We start from the raw sequence: 15,119 nt of genomic DNA on the forward strand, positions 1-15,119 counted from the left end.
AAAAGAAGTTTGTTGGCATTAGGAGTGAACAAACCTGAAGTTCAGTCAATTAAACCATAATAGGATATGTTAGAGCTCCGTTTGCCTTTTTAAAAAAGCATTCAGCTGAAACAGCTGCTGAAATACTGATCAGTCAGTCCACAGTCTGACAAACTGTCAATTAAATGGAGACAATTTTATCAATAGAAGTGGGCACCCAGCTGAGATGACTCCAAAAAGCACTAAAGAGAAGGTTAAGTGAAGTAACAAAGAACCTCAGACCTCAGAACAGCTAAGGCTTAAAGGAATAGGCTGGAGGTGGTTAACATCTCTGTTCAAACCTACAACTGTTAACCCTGTACTGTAACTCTACCCATACACAAATGACCTAAAGAGAGATTGTCATGCTAGACATCCTCACGACATGTCTGAGCTGAATCAGTTTTATAATATTAGTCTGGGCCAAAATTCCTCCTGAACATTTTGCAGATCTGATCAGCGACTACTGGAAAAGCTTGTTTGTGGTTATTGCTGCCCATGGAGGTTCTGCCAGTTATTAAATCCAAGGGTTCACTTACTTTTTCCACCAGCACTGTCAGTGCTTAATGCCTGTGTTAAATAAAGACACAAACCATCACATTTTAGGAATAAAAATCAATGCAGAAAAAACTATTCCAACGTCTGAATATACTTATTCTTACCCCTGTATAATAATTTTTTACTTTTTATGTACTACGCAATGTATTTGTATGTGCATTTCCTCTGTATTTGTAAAATGCATCAATCTAGGAAGTGTCCACAATCCAGTTGTTTAGGTTCTTCAACACAGTGTATAATCTTTATTCATCTATGGAGCTCTTTATTTCATTATGTGTGTCAGCTTTCTTCACATACAGTATGAACTTGGAGAGAGTGAAAGGTGAGGCTCAATTCTCTCACCACATTCTCAAGCGTGCATGCTGTTTATAAAATACTACACTACGCAAATTAAATAAACACAGTCTCCTCAGGTCAGTGCAATATCTGGGCTGAGAGCATGGGGTAATGGATATTTAGTCATGGATGCTTCATAATAACAAACACATCATCATAATCACCCGCAACACCGACAAACAAATCAACTCCCAGCTCATAGATCCTGGTAATGAGCAATACAGAAGAAAGGGAGGCACGCTCAGCACTCATCAGCTATAAGCTGTCATCCACAATACACTTGGGACAAGCTGAGTGATTGTACAATTTCCCCCCCAGGCGTACTGTACTGCATTACATAAGCATATACATTTGCACTATACCAACTCTGGGGGAAATTTAACGCTTACCTTATCATCAATTATGACCAGGTCCTTTGGTTCTGTGCGGTCAATCTTCAGGACTCTGTGTTTTGTCTGTGCGTGATTGCTCCCCACCAAAAAATACCTCTGCAAAGAGAAATAAAATCATGTCCACACAGTGTATGCTATAATGCATTTGGTGCCATGCAATGTATCATGGTTCTAGCTGTGCATACTGAAAACATTCTATTTATGATTGCATAATATCATGTGCATAGAGGTTTTCAATGCAAGTGGCATTCTCATAGAGGTAGATATTCAGCTCACACTTTGGTCGCTACCCACCAATTCCAACAAAATTGACTACATGTTTTCAAATTCCAATAGACATGTACTCTGACGTAATAAGCAAGCTTTATAGGGTCCCATTGATACAGAGTTACTTTCTTCAGGGTTTTTTCTCACAATATGCAACATTTTCTCCTCACAATAAGGCTCCAAAGGAGAAAATGAATATCAGAAACATGTGAAATGACACAAGGGATTCAATCCAGATATGCATTTCATAAACTCCATGAGTTTCAATTGAAGTGGAATTAGAGTAGCTGCAGTCCAGAGTACATGTGGGCACAGCACATATTTGATCACAGCGCTCCATTCTAATATGTCCCTTGTTAAGATCTGTGTCTTCCCTGTATGTCTCTCTTTTTCACGTCATTATTTCCCTCATACTGGGCTTTGGAACACCATGTATCAGTACAGTCCGCAACCATTGAAACCATTCTGTCCTGTTCCACACTTTCCAGTATCCTATGGAGCTCCATTTGTCCAGGGTAGTTAGACAGATTATTCAATGTTCAGTAAAGTTGGCTGACAGAGATTCAATAGGAAATTCTGTTATCTCGACTGCAACAAATGTTTTCCTGTCTTATTTTCCAAATGTTTGTGACTAGTGATGGCGGATATGAATCAGACTTTCATACAAACACAAGTGCACTTTTAGTTGCTGAAAATACTTTTAAATACATTTGGAAGGCAAAGCAACACACTATTGGTAAAGTGCACAGTGAATTGTGCCCTAAGCGCATGTATTGATAGTGGTGTAGAAACCAAATCCACCCTAATGTAATATGTTCAAATTATTTTCCTGCTGAAAAGCAATTATTTTGACAGTCTGTACAACTTTCATGCAAATCCTTATAACTGATTTTAAGGAGGTCATGGTCAATCAAAGTAGATTGGACACAACTTGGAGCAGAAAGCTATCACAAATATTATTTTGCTGCCACCCAGTGTTTGATGACAAGTACTATGTCCAATCCTACAGGAGCTCTCCATCATTCTCCATCCTCATGTTTACGGTATATACATTAACTTTTCATGTCATCCAAGGACTTGTGAATTCTCTCGCTTTGAATATCCAGAATGTCTTTGAAATTTTGACCTAAATATGATCCTCCTTCCTGAACAAATCATTATGCCACAGGGCACTTTCATTAGAGTGGTGTGGTGGTTTCTAGTACTGCTTTGCATTTCTACAGCCTAAATAAGCGGAACTGTATGAATATAAAACAGATTGTTGCTGGTAGACAGCAGTCATGCTAAATCATCTCTTCTTTAGCTCATATGAGTTTGTTCTTACAATCAGTGCATTGTTCTGTGTTGTGTATGTTTACCAGTAAGCATCAGAACAATCGAAATCTCATACGCATTGTATTAGCTGCACAATTAGTTTTCATTCATTTGGTGCCTGTTTGTACCCTGCACAGTGTAACTCTCACTCACACACACACACACACACACACACACACACACACACACACACACACACACACACACACACACACACACACACACACACAACACACACACACACACACACACACACACACACACACACACACACACACACACACACACACACACACACACACACACACACACACACACACACACACACAAACTGGCCAAAGGTGATGGGTATCATGGCAAGACCGCAATAATAACAGCAAAATGTTCACGTCAAACTTACAGCTCTGGTTTCATAGAGAACCATCCTCTGGATCCCACTGATGACAGTCGCTGACTGAGACATCTTTATTTCTGCTTTCTCTAGTCACAGTCCAGAAGAGACAACACAAGAGCTGTGAAGGGAATGTAAACACAATATGTAAGCCCAAGTCACATACCACTAAACAGACAGGTTGCACACACATCATAATCAATTCCAAGTTTTATAGTTACTGTGTGTGCTACTTTTTTTTTAGTTCTGGCCTTCGCCACTTCCTAGCTAACGTTAACTTACTCACCAATTTAGCTAGCTAGCTCCGTTAGCAGCAAATCGTCTCCAGTGATGATATGACGCATCTTCTCCAACAGTCCAAATAAGCACTGTGCACGTTTTAAATACATTTAATGCGTTTATAAGCTGCCAAAGTGTTTCTCGACTAGTATCCAGCAGCATACAACATGAATCTGTTGTAGTCATGTGATTCATGAATGACTTCAAGGATCTTGTGTCAGCTGATACGGCGCCTCGCAGGGCCAAAAAGGTGGACGGGCTGAAAACGCGATTGAAAATAAACAGTTGGTCCTTGTTTTTGACTTTCTGTCATACAGGCAGAAAACAAGTGCACGTGTCTATCGCTTTGCAAAAGAACCTTAAATACACTTTCGTGTGTTGTTGTTTTGGATGTAGACAAGTAGAGCTGGTAACAAGTAGTATAGCAGTTTTGGCAAACGTTAACAAGCCGGTGTTTGTTAGTTGCCATGGCAACAGTGTTAGGTGGCTGTTAACTGTGGATGGATGCGGGTTATGTAGAGTTCAGGCAACTTAATTTAACTAGTACTGGTTAAAAAACCAATAATATGAGTTTAAACTGGTGAAAATGGACAGAATGCGTCAAACTAAAGGTAAATAAACGTACTACTGGACTGTAACAGCCGTAACTGTAGTTATCCTGTAGCTAAGCAACCTTTAGCTACAGTAGCTAACAAACTTTTAGTAGTTAACATACCCAACATTACAGTTTTGTATGAGCATTAATTCTACTGTTCCTGATATTATTTAGCTCAAATGGACTGTTTTGTGGACAACATAATGGAAGATGACGCGGAGAGAGAAAGTCTTCTGGCCAAACCCACCTGTTTCATCGTAGTAGGAAGACCGGTAATTTCCCCCTTCTTTGATTATTTTAGTGGTGATTAAATTAAGTCTGTTTTTCAATTGTGTGACATTTTGTGTGGTAGGGTGTTGGCAAATCCACCTTAGCCAAAAAAATTGCAGAGTCCTGGAAGTGCATCTTGATTGATGGTAAGTACTTCTTGTTTGTTTGTTTTTTGTCTTTATACCAACATAAAATGTCTTTGCACAACATCATGTCAGATATTTCTCTTCTGCTTATTCCAGATTCAGATCTGCTGAACACACACATAGAAAATAAAACAAAGCAAGGCATGGAGGTGAGTGATATGTATGCTCTATCATGATACAGGACAGTTAATTGTTTATTTTATGTGTTTCCATCAATACTTCATTGAGGCCACTGAGTTGCCTTGTGTGACAATTTTAGCTCCTTAAGATCTTATCCGAGGGGAAAAGTATACCAGAAGACAAGGTGCTGGAGCTGATTCTTGCCAGGCTTAACTCATCAGATGTGGAACACTATGGTAAATCATGTACTCAAAGTTTCATTTAATCAAGCATTCAAATAAACATCTGGCTTGGTTGATAAGTGTTTGAAGAGTGCAAATAAGTTTTAAAAAATTGATGTGTACAAGGACGGCCAATATTAGCAAAGTAAATGTCATTCAAAACAGCGGGATGTGGGCTCTGCCACTGCTTGTATTTGATCAATCTTGTGTTTTAACCCAGGATATGTGCTGAGCTGCCTGCCATTCCTGTCAGAAGATTGTCTGAAGATTCATGAGCAAATTGAGCTGATCAAAAACCTCAAGCTAACACCTGATTTCATCATTAATATCAAGGTTAACATTTTAGCTATATTTGTATCTTAATGCCACAATTGATCTTTTTTTTTTCAAGTTAGCAATATTTGTTCTTTTTAATAGGGTGCATCTGTGTATCATTGGTTTAATTATGAACACAGCATTCCCATCTTCCAATAGTGTGCAGACAAGGACCTGGCTAAAAGGCTGTCAGGTCTGAAGCAGTATCCAGAGACAGGGCAGGTGTACAACAGGGACCAGTGGAAGCGTGAAAATGTGTATATCAACAAGAAAGAGAGCAAGGATGAGGAAGCAGAAGATGAAGAGGAAAAGGAAAAGGTATGGCTCAAGGGAAAATACCTGAATATTTCCTGCCTTCAGTGATGTCATTGGGTTTTGCATTACAAGCATATAGATATGATTATTGTCTTTTAAAAATAATATATTATATTGTATAAATTTAAAAGACTATTGTTTTCATTACAGGCTGCTGAAGAGGAACTGGGAAAGGATATTATTGACCAGATTGTGTGGCTACCAGAGAATCTGGCACAACATGCTTCTGTTAGAATCAACATGTACAGGGATACCATACTCAGACCACTAGAGGTGAGTTACCTACTGTATACTGCACAACCACCGAATAGCTCAGACATTACTGAAGAAGTGACATAGACCAAAGTTAACTGATATATATTTTTTCAGGACTACATGTCAAACCACAACCCCATCAACCTGTTGGAGCTGGATGGAAACAACACACCTGAAGAGATACACTTGGTAAAGACACTGGGGATTAATTAACCAACTTTAACTTTAACTTTTGGATTGATTTAGTCACCATTGTCAGCACCAACATTAGTCTTTGTGCTGGCTTAAATTTGAGACAGCAGTGCTGTCAGTGTGAGTGAGCATGTGTGAGAGGCTGATGCTACTTTGTTAATTGTTTTGTCTGTAGACTGTAATGTCTCGTCTTGGATCCATGGCAATAAAACGTGTCTCCATTCCCATCCTCCTCCGCCAGACTGATGACGAAGAATTGCCAGAGGATGTTGGCACGGTTTGACATTAATGATCATGTTTTTTTTTTGTTTTTTTTCATCAAAACACAGTCACTTGTGTGAATGCTTTAAGACCACCAGCATTTAAAAAAAAATTAACACACATGTGATTCTAATTGAACTAGAAATAGTTTAATTCTGAGTTCTTCTCTTTTCCAGGACATGATGCTGAGAATTCTGTCCTCTTCCAGGCAGGTAGCCCCTGGCTTCAGGTGGAGAAGGAGCCGCTGGGGGCAAACCTGTCCTGTTGCTCTGAAGGAGGGCAAGGTCGTTCCTGGCCAGTCTGAATTCTCTGTAGGGTGCGTGATTATTAGAGGCTATTGCCTGGTGAACAATCTACCCAGAAGTTTACAATGAGAATGTGTTTTACCGTCTCTCAACACAGCTTCCAGGACAAAGTGTACATCCTCTCGTCTCAAGAGGCCTACCAGAAATTTGTCAAAAACCCCAGACGGTATTTACTTTCTCCAATGCCCAGGCCTCCTTGTCGAGTTTCCATCATTGGGCCTCCTCAAGCAGGAAAGAGCACCCTATGTAAGCTCCTAGCCCAGCACTACCATGCATTAGTGCTTGACATGGAGGATCTGGTACAGCCAGTTCTGATCAAGGTTGAACAAGAGAGGCTTGATAAAGTCAAAGACGAGACTACACAGGTCGCTATAGAGAATATCAAGCTGAAGATGGAGCAGGATGATGGAGAGAGTTCAGGCAAGGATACATTATCTCCTTCGCAATCTGTTACTTATACTTTTACTGTCTTGTTGGATATCAATGAGTGTGATTCTGTTACAAAGAGGGAATTTAGTATTTAACAATTTTTATGCTAATGTTTCTGTTCTCAGTGACAGAAGATCATCCAGAGGTGAAGGCCATGGTGCTTAGTGCAATGGAGGAAGCCAAAAAATTATGCACCTCTCCCCTTGACTTGTATGCTAAGGCCCTGGACAACTGTGTAAAAGAGGTACTTTAAAGATCTACATGGCAGCAGCATTTACATAAGCTTCAGAAATGTATACACATTCAGCTAACCATCCCTTCTGCAACATTATTCAAGGCTGTTCAAATTTGAGTTATTGAATTTATTTGCAAGAAACTGTAGACGGGTAATAAACATAAATGTGGCCATTTGAAACTGATTAGCATTGATGTTACAGATGGAAGATGCAGACACAGACAGAGAGGTCAGGACTGGCTGGGTGCTTGACAGCTTTCCCAAGAACTTCTCCCAAGTGAATGCCTTACAGCAAGGTGAAACCCTGCCTGACATTCTCTTTTGTCTCAAAGACAGTGGTGGAACCCAAGGTAGGAGACACAGAAATAAAGGATCACAAACAAGTTGTTATTTCAATATATAGTGTCAGTGTTCATGCACCATGTGTTCATGTGTTGAACAGTTTTGAAAAGATTGTATGAGATGAACAAGGAGAGCGTGGACAAAGCAGTAAGGAAGAGGTTGCAAGTCGAACAGTCTGAGAAGGATAAACCGGTCCCGTAAGTGAAGATAAAATCATGCAGTGACATTTTGGTGGTTTATTTTTTTTTGTTCATGTATCTGTTGTTTCTCTGCTTAATTTATTTCATTAGAAACCAAAAGGAGCCAGAATCAGAGGCACTGTCAAATCTAGAGACAGTAGTTGAGGAAACTGATGGTATGTATTAACTGTCTGTCATCAATTTTACATGCTCAGACTCTTCAAGAGGCTGTTTTACATCAGTAGTGTTTTTGCAATCTTTTCCTATGCAGTCAATTCTAAGCCATCTGAAACCACCAGCCCTGTACATCCTGATATGACCAAAGGGGAAGGTGAGATGTTTCTATAATATGTTGTTGAGGCCGAAAATGCAAATTGCTCTGACTTCCTCTTAAAAGGGGAAGACAAATTCACACCCCACTCTCATATTTTACAAATTTCTATTCTCTTTCCCTCTTGTTCTCCCTCTGCTGCTCAAGCTGTGATACTGCCTGATCAGTGGGAGTTGGGTTATCCAGACGGCCCAGAAATGAATGACTATAAACTGCAACTGCAACAGTTTGTGTCTGGATGGGAGCAAATGCAGTCGGCTCTAAGTATTCCCTGCTCAGTGCTGGAAATTGATGGCAAAAGCCCTGAGGATTTACTTCAAGAGATGATCTTTCAGATGGAGAGTGAGTGTAACCTCAGTCACAGTCTTGAACATTTGTTACACTATGAAAAGTAATTGACTGCACATACCGGGTCCATTCATGAAACCTGAGCAGAATTAATTTTTCAAAGTTTTTTGAAAAGGCTGAAAATAGCAGGACAAGTCAACAGTGTAAAACTCAAGCATATTGGTGCCTCCTTTCATCTGTACTGTAAAAGAGCGGGGGCAATATCCGACAACGATATTCTCAGCTATCAGGAATGCTGCTGTAATGCAGGTGGCTTTAGACAGAGATAAAAACCTAACAACAGGTTTAGTGATCTACAATTCATTTTTACCTTTACTCCGTGAATTGTAGTCCAAAACTGACATAGTAATTCACTAATGTTTAGACTAATTTGAACAGCTTATTAATGTTGACATAGATCTCTCTTTTGGCCAAATCTCGCAATTTTATATTCAAAAAGTCTAGCGAAACACACAGAGAAATACGTTCAATATATCTAGGTATTGTGTGTTACAAGAGATCACTGTATTTTTTGCCTATGAAGTCCTTACATGATTAAATGCACATTCTTCCAAAAGTCTTCAATAGACTATTCAAAATTAAAACTCATGCATATATACAGTAGAAAACCTCTTTGATGATGTGTGACTATGCTGCTGTGTCCACTACAGAGCCCTTTCAGTATGTATCCTGGGAGCTGTCATCAATGGACTTGGAAGAGGAAGCAGAGGATATGGAGGCCTTAGCAGAGTTGGAGAGGGCCGAGGAAAACAGCAGTGACAATGATGCTGCAGAGGAGGAGGAAGTCAGTAAACTGAGGAGTATTGTCATGTGAATTTAAAAGCTACAGGTTTATAAGTGAGGAGGCTGCAGTTGCAGGGCTGTTTCACTACTTTGTAGACAGATGTTACTGATATGAACAAGCCCTTAACAAGATTTCTTCCTTCTCTATGAAACCAGGGGGACATGACAGCAAAAAGACTCTTAGGTGATACTCATCATTTCTGCCCTGTGGCCCTAAAAAAACAAAACATTCTGTTCCCCTGCACGGAAGACATTGCAGCAAGGTACCGTGAAAAGACCTTCTACTTTTCCAGTGACGAAGCAAGAGAATCTTTCCTTCAAAACCCTGCACAATTTGTTGCAAAGACTGAACCACTCAAGGTATGAACACAACATACATGAGACAGTAAAGAAAATAGTAAGAAAAAAAAAGTAAATAAACAATTTCTAATCTAATCCTTACATTTCTAATCTTTTTATATCTAAGCCTCCTGCCCTGCGGGTCTTTTTGCTTGGCACTCGTGGGTCAGGCAAGACTTCTAATGGTGAGTGGCTCGCCCAGCAGCTTGGCCTCTTCCATATTCAGTTCAGAGAGCAGCTCCAAATGCTCATCATGGCCAAGACAACGAAGCGGGTTCTTCATGCTGATGAGGTAGAGTCCCAAGAGGAGTCTCCTGAGGACTTGGAGATCCTGATACGGGAAGCCAAGCAGGAGAGCGAAGGGGAGGAGAAGGAAGATACCTCTGCCAATGAGAGTGACATTGAGGTCAGCCACAATAAACTGAATCTCTGTCAACATTTCCAGTATTATTATGTTGCCTCAGATCTGTTTCTCATTAGAACTAATAGTCAAGGAATTATGATACTTTCTGACTCAGCACAATTTTGTATTTATCTGTGTGTGTCTACAGCAGGAAGTTGAACTGACTGACGAGGAAATGGCCATCAAAGCCTACCTCTCAAATGGAGAACCTCTGACTCCACAGATCCTGGATATGGTTATTGCGCCATTCTGGAAACAAGAACCATACATGTAGCTGCACACACACACACACTCAGTTTTTTTTATCTTCATAAATGTAAAAATGTTGTCAAATATGCTTATTTGCTTGTGTGCTGAGTTAAATTGGTTCTCTCATACCTAATTATTGGCCTACATTTATTATACATGCATTTATGTGTATTTATGCACAGTTATTTTTTGTGAACACCTGACATTTGCTGAACTTAACATTCTATCTCTGTCTTAGGTCAACAGGTTTTATTTTGGAGGGCTTCCCCCAAAATCCTGAGGAGGTGCAGTACCTATCGCAGGAGCAGCTCTTCCCTGACATTGTGGTAATCATGTCGGTGGATGTCGCAGATGTTCAGAAACGTCTGTTACCAACATACCTGGGCAAGTGGCGCGAGCGTCGCAACCACCGTGAAGCTCAGCTGAACCTACTTCGTGATTTGCGTAAGAAAAACAGGGTAAGCAAGTTGGTAATAGACTTTTTCTACCAGCTTTCTTATGAAGCATTAGTTGTCTTGGCTTGTGTGAATGTTTTACACAACTGTCATTGCTTGTTACAGGAGGAGAGAATTGTCAAGAGAAGGGCTGAACTCATGGCAGAGAGAGGTGGTACGGCAGCCAAAACAGAGGTATGGTACAGTATGTCATAACCACAGTCAGTGCTGAACATTCTCTCAATCACTAATTAACTGTCCCATGTACTCTTCATCACCTAACTGAGTAGGAAGAGGAAGAGGAAGATGAAGAGGAAGAATCTGCAGGCAACATAGAAGATGAAATAGAGGCCACACTGGAGGAGGAGTTTCCTCCAGAAGAGGATAACGAAGACACAGTGAATGATGAGACCGAGGATGCAGCTGCTGAAAGGCTTGAGACAGAGATAGAAGAGCGTTACGTGACAGATGAAAACCAACTCGTTACTGTAACGGTATAAACACAAACAATTTTTCTGCCAAAACCTTCCAGTTTCTGCATCGTTTAATGTCCAGGAAAAGCTCTACAATATAAAGTAGGTTATTTAACCTCATATATTCTGCTGTGTACTTTTCTATAACCAGGAGCTGCTGAGTGAGCAAAACATACCCAGTATCTCAATCAGTGCATCTCGCAAGCTCCGAATCGTGCAGCAACGGCTGCTCCAGAAAATACAGCCTATGCTGACTAACAGGGAGTCACTCTTCCAAAAATGTCAACCCATCTCATACAGCCTGGCACAAAGGCTGCTGATCTCCTCTTACAAATTACATAGCGCCTTTGGTTGTTGGGATCCCATCAAGGTATTTATAATTCAGGACTCAGAACTCTCAGATTTCCTGTACATAATATAGTGTATTGCTGTTTATTTTCATGTTTATTGTCTCCACACTTATCCAATTTCTACAGCAATATAGGGAGGGGGACCTAATCCAACCTCTGCAGTGGCCTCTCAGTACCTCACACCCCCTGATCTTCCATCAGTATATCTACTTCTTTGCATCTAAGGAGAACCGAAACACATTTATGCTCAACCCTTTAAAGTACCTCAGGCAGTCCAAGCCCTCCCCATCCCTTCCTGTTAAAATGGCCATCCTTGGACCACCCAAATCTGGAAAAACTGCTGGTAAGACTTGCACCAGCTGCAAAATAAATGACTTAAAGTTTCCATTTTCTCACAGACTTATGTTTCTCTTTTCTCTTTGTTTATTTTTATCTCTCTAGTGGCAAAGATGTTTGCTCAAAAATATGGCTTGGCACGGCTGTCCTTTGGCAGTGTTATGCGTATGGTGCTGAACATTAAGGAGCACACTGATTTGGCTGTCCAGATGAAAAAACACCTCTCCCAGGGCCTTGTTGTGCCTGATGAACTGGCCATTCAGTGTCTGGAGGTGGCGCTCATGAGCTTGGTCTGCAGCACTCAGGGGTAAGATGAGGGCATGTATTCCAGTTATGTTTATCAAAACTCAAAACCTAAAAAGGACCTAACTCTTACCTTAGGAACATCACTACCACATGTCATGATATGTCTTTTCCAGGTATGTTTTGGATGGCTTTCCGATGACACTTAAGCAGGCAGAGCTCATGAGTTCTCGGAGCATCATCCCCATGGTTGTGGTTGAGCTTCAGTTGGACACAGTCGAGGTGCTGAAGAGAGGCCTTGAGGACAAAATGAAGCCCAACAAGTGAGAGGAACAATAGGGATAATGAACATACTGAAATTATGCATATTTTCAAGTTCACAAGCCTTTAAACTTTATGTCATAAAATGTGCCCTCCTAGACCTCACCTGATGCACGACAGCTCCGAGATCCACCACATCCGTAACTCTCGTTACAAGCAGGAGGTGGAGCTGGTGAGGAAGCACTATCAGCAAGAATATCAGAACTGGATTCTGCTTGATGGCTTAAAGAGCAAATGGTGGCTCTGGAACAGCATTATAAAGGAAGTCAGTATCAGCATGAGATACATCTATAGTTACCTGGACAGGATACAGAGAGGTAAGTACTAGAAGCTTAATCAGGCATCAGCCCAGAAGGAAATGTTATACCTGAAGTGAAATAACATTTTAAATAGCACACCATACAGTACTATCTGTTACAAAATAAAGTAGGAACAGAAAGGAGAATGTGATTTTTGGACATAAATGAATTTTAAAAGTAAAATAAAGACCAAGTTAATGATAAACTGCATCTAGTTTGCTGTTAAGAGGACAAATATCAGGTCATTGCCCATGCTCTGTAATTTTGCAGGTCAAGCAGCGTGCATCAATAGGCTGTGTATCACGCCTAAGGAGCTTCTCCATAGGCTTGGAGAGTTTGGCCAGTACTGTCCTGTGTGCCTGGCTCTACATCACCACCTGATGGACTGTTCAGAAGTTACAGTGTTGTCTCATGCTGCTGAATACAGGGGACAATATTACAAGATATGTGGCGAAGACCATGTAGAGGTCGGTGTAGAACAATCAAGTCAAGACAATATACTGAAATGTTGTTTAAATTCTGGGTGATTTAGGTCATTCCTCTCGAATTTACTTAATTCTATATCATACTCTACAATTATAAAGGACACATTCATGTTGACTAATGAATGTATTATTCTCTTATCCACAGAAGTTCCTGTCTACTCCAGATCAATTTGTGACTCCTGGCTGCCCCTACACCCTCCCACAGCCCCATCTGCTGCCAAGAAAACTAACTGAGATTCAGGTGAAGAACAAGTTCCCACAGCAAATTGAGATGAAGGGCTTTTGTCCTGTCACTTATCTGGATGGAAAGCAAAGGTATGGTATTCACCCATATCAAGTCTGACCCTTGCCATATCTCACTTGTTTGAAAACATACCATATCTCAAAATGGTAAAAACTGTGCACACCACTAGATTCTTTGGTTCATTGTCGAACATGAATAAAAAGACAATGTTTTCTAGTTATTTTTTGTTAGTGCAAAGGGATCCGTATGAACCAAACTTTAATTTTTAATAGATAATTTTAATAGGTTTTATAGTAAGTGTTTGGTTACATAATCAACTTTTATTTGGATTAACAGAGGTTTTCATTTAGCAACAGTGTTCCCTGGTTTAAGTACAGTGCATTTTACAAGCACATAATGAAAACTGGTAATGAAAACTAGTGTGAATAATAAACGACACATAATACAGAAAACCATTGGTCCAACATCACATCCCAACACAATCGCAACAGACATGTTGATGGCTTAAATAGTGTCAGATCTCGAACTGCTCTCATTTATTTACTGTATTTGTTTTCTTTGTGTGTTGTTCTCAGGTATGAAGCCCTGGTTCGAGGAAAGATGGAATATGCTGTGGAGTACAGAGAACGGATCTACATTTTTGAGACAAAGCAGAAACAGAACAAGTTTTTGAGGTTTGTTTCTATTTGCAAATTTCAGAAATGTGTCTGACTCATATGAAAGGATAAACACTGTTGGCAGTGAACCATTAATTGCTTTACTAAACTTTGGTCTATTTGGTAAAACTGAATGTTCACACTTAATTTATCAAGGACTCCTGAAACCTATTGGGACCAGAGGCTGCCCTGTAAAGTTCCTCCTCTTTGTGAGCCTGTACCCCTCACCTCCCTTCCAACATTGGGTTACCTGGAACAGGTCAAATACACATAAATACACCTATACAAAATGCTAATTAGTCCCATCTGCAGAGATTGTGTGATATCAAGATTTACTATAAGTGCAAACATCTGTTCTGTTTTGAGTAATGTCTGTACTTTTCAGGGTGTGGCAGTAGCAGTCATCAAGGCCATGACAGCTGTTGGGTGCTTCAAACCAAAGCATCCCTTCCTCACTATACAGAGATCATCACTCCTCTATGTCGCCTTCTATCTCAAAGGTAAAATAAATCAAGTAAATTAAACATACAGTATACTGGTGAGTTTGAATGGGAGGGTTGTTGTCAGCTACTCTTTTCTTGAAAACACGGGGTGTGTGTGTTTGGTTTTACTTGTTTTACTTTTACTTTACTGTTTACTGTTGCCGGTTATCCTTCTAATTTGTGTAATAAACAAAAGCTCAATATTTTTTTCAGCTTTCAACAACAAAAGCACAGACTACACTCGCCAGAAGTACAAAAAAAAGTTGGCCCTATTTGAAGAAAACTGTGCGCTCATTCCCTACCTGAGCTCAACAATGAGAGGGAATTACAGTCCTCCCAGTGACCATCCAATTGACTTTAAGTTCAAACTGAACAGGTTCCTGGCCATGGAAGACTCATCAAGAGCCAACTGCGTGCTGTAACTCTGCCTGTTATGCACTTTTGACAGTCCCTGTATGTATGTTGTGGTGACATGTGTGATGTGTGAAGTAATTTGAAATATATTTTAAATGTAACCATCTGTAAGAATTTATTTTATTGAGAGGTATCTATAATAAAGTGTCCTTTATCATTATCAGGGCTAAAAAAATAAATAAAATACTTTGCTT

At 40.1% G+C, this 15,119-nt stretch overlaps 2 protein-coding genes across 2 annotated transcripts in view; one reads left to right on the plus strand and one right to left on the minus strand.

The window, feature by feature from the left end:
* The window catches only part of fig4a (FIG4 phosphoinositide 5-phosphatase a), a 46,931-nt gene extending 43,138 nt beyond the window's left edge, over nt 1–3,793 (minus strand). Inside the window, exons 1-3 of the mRNA XM_085770317.1 lie at nt 3,563–3,793; nt 3,286–3,397; nt 1,302–1,400 (exon numbers count right to left, since the gene is read on the minus strand). Coding sequence (XP_085626443.1) covers nt 1,302–1,400; nt 3,286–3,348 — 162 coding nt within the window. The 5' untranslated portion in view covers nt 3,349–3,397; nt 3,563–3,793. The remainder of the gene's footprint in view (nt 1–1,301; nt 1,401–3,285; nt 3,398–3,562) is intronic.
* A 230-nt stretch (nt 3,794–4,023) lies between these two features.
* ak9 (adenylate kinase 9) lies at nt 4,024–15,085 on the plus strand. Its single transcript, XM_085770873.1, has 36 exons — nt 4,024–4,166; nt 4,325–4,422; nt 4,503–4,566; nt 4,663–4,715; nt 4,826–4,922; nt 5,128–5,240; nt 5,382–5,540; nt 5,688–5,810; nt 5,907–5,981; nt 6,160–6,261; nt 6,422–6,561; nt 6,648–6,970; nt 7,105–7,223; nt 7,417–7,564; nt 7,657–7,753; nt 7,847–7,911; nt 8,007–8,066; nt 8,214–8,408; nt 9,065–9,198; nt 9,354–9,557; nt 9,664–9,942; nt 10,088–10,209; nt 10,427–10,646; nt 10,749–10,817; nt 10,913–11,116; nt 11,247–11,465; nt 11,572–11,788; nt 11,887–12,088; nt 12,201–12,347; nt 12,445–12,662; nt 12,915–13,111; nt 13,275–13,444; nt 13,949–14,047; nt 14,186–14,288; nt 14,415–14,529; nt 14,725–15,085. Exons 1-36 carry the CDS (start codon nt 4,142–4,144, stop codon nt 14,931–14,933), a joined length of 5,184 nt encoding a protein of 1,727 aa, XP_085626999.1. The 5' UTR covers nt 4,024–4,141; the 3' UTR covers nt 14,934–15,085.
* The last annotated feature ends 34 nt before the right edge of the window (nt 15,086–15,119 follow it).

Source organism: Trachurus japonicus, chromosome 24 (assembly GCF_045865225.1).
Source record: "Trachurus japonicus isolate A0001 chromosome 24, Traja_1.0".
NCBI lineage: Eukaryota > Metazoa > Chordata > Actinopteri > Carangiformes > Carangidae > Trachurus > Trachurus japonicus.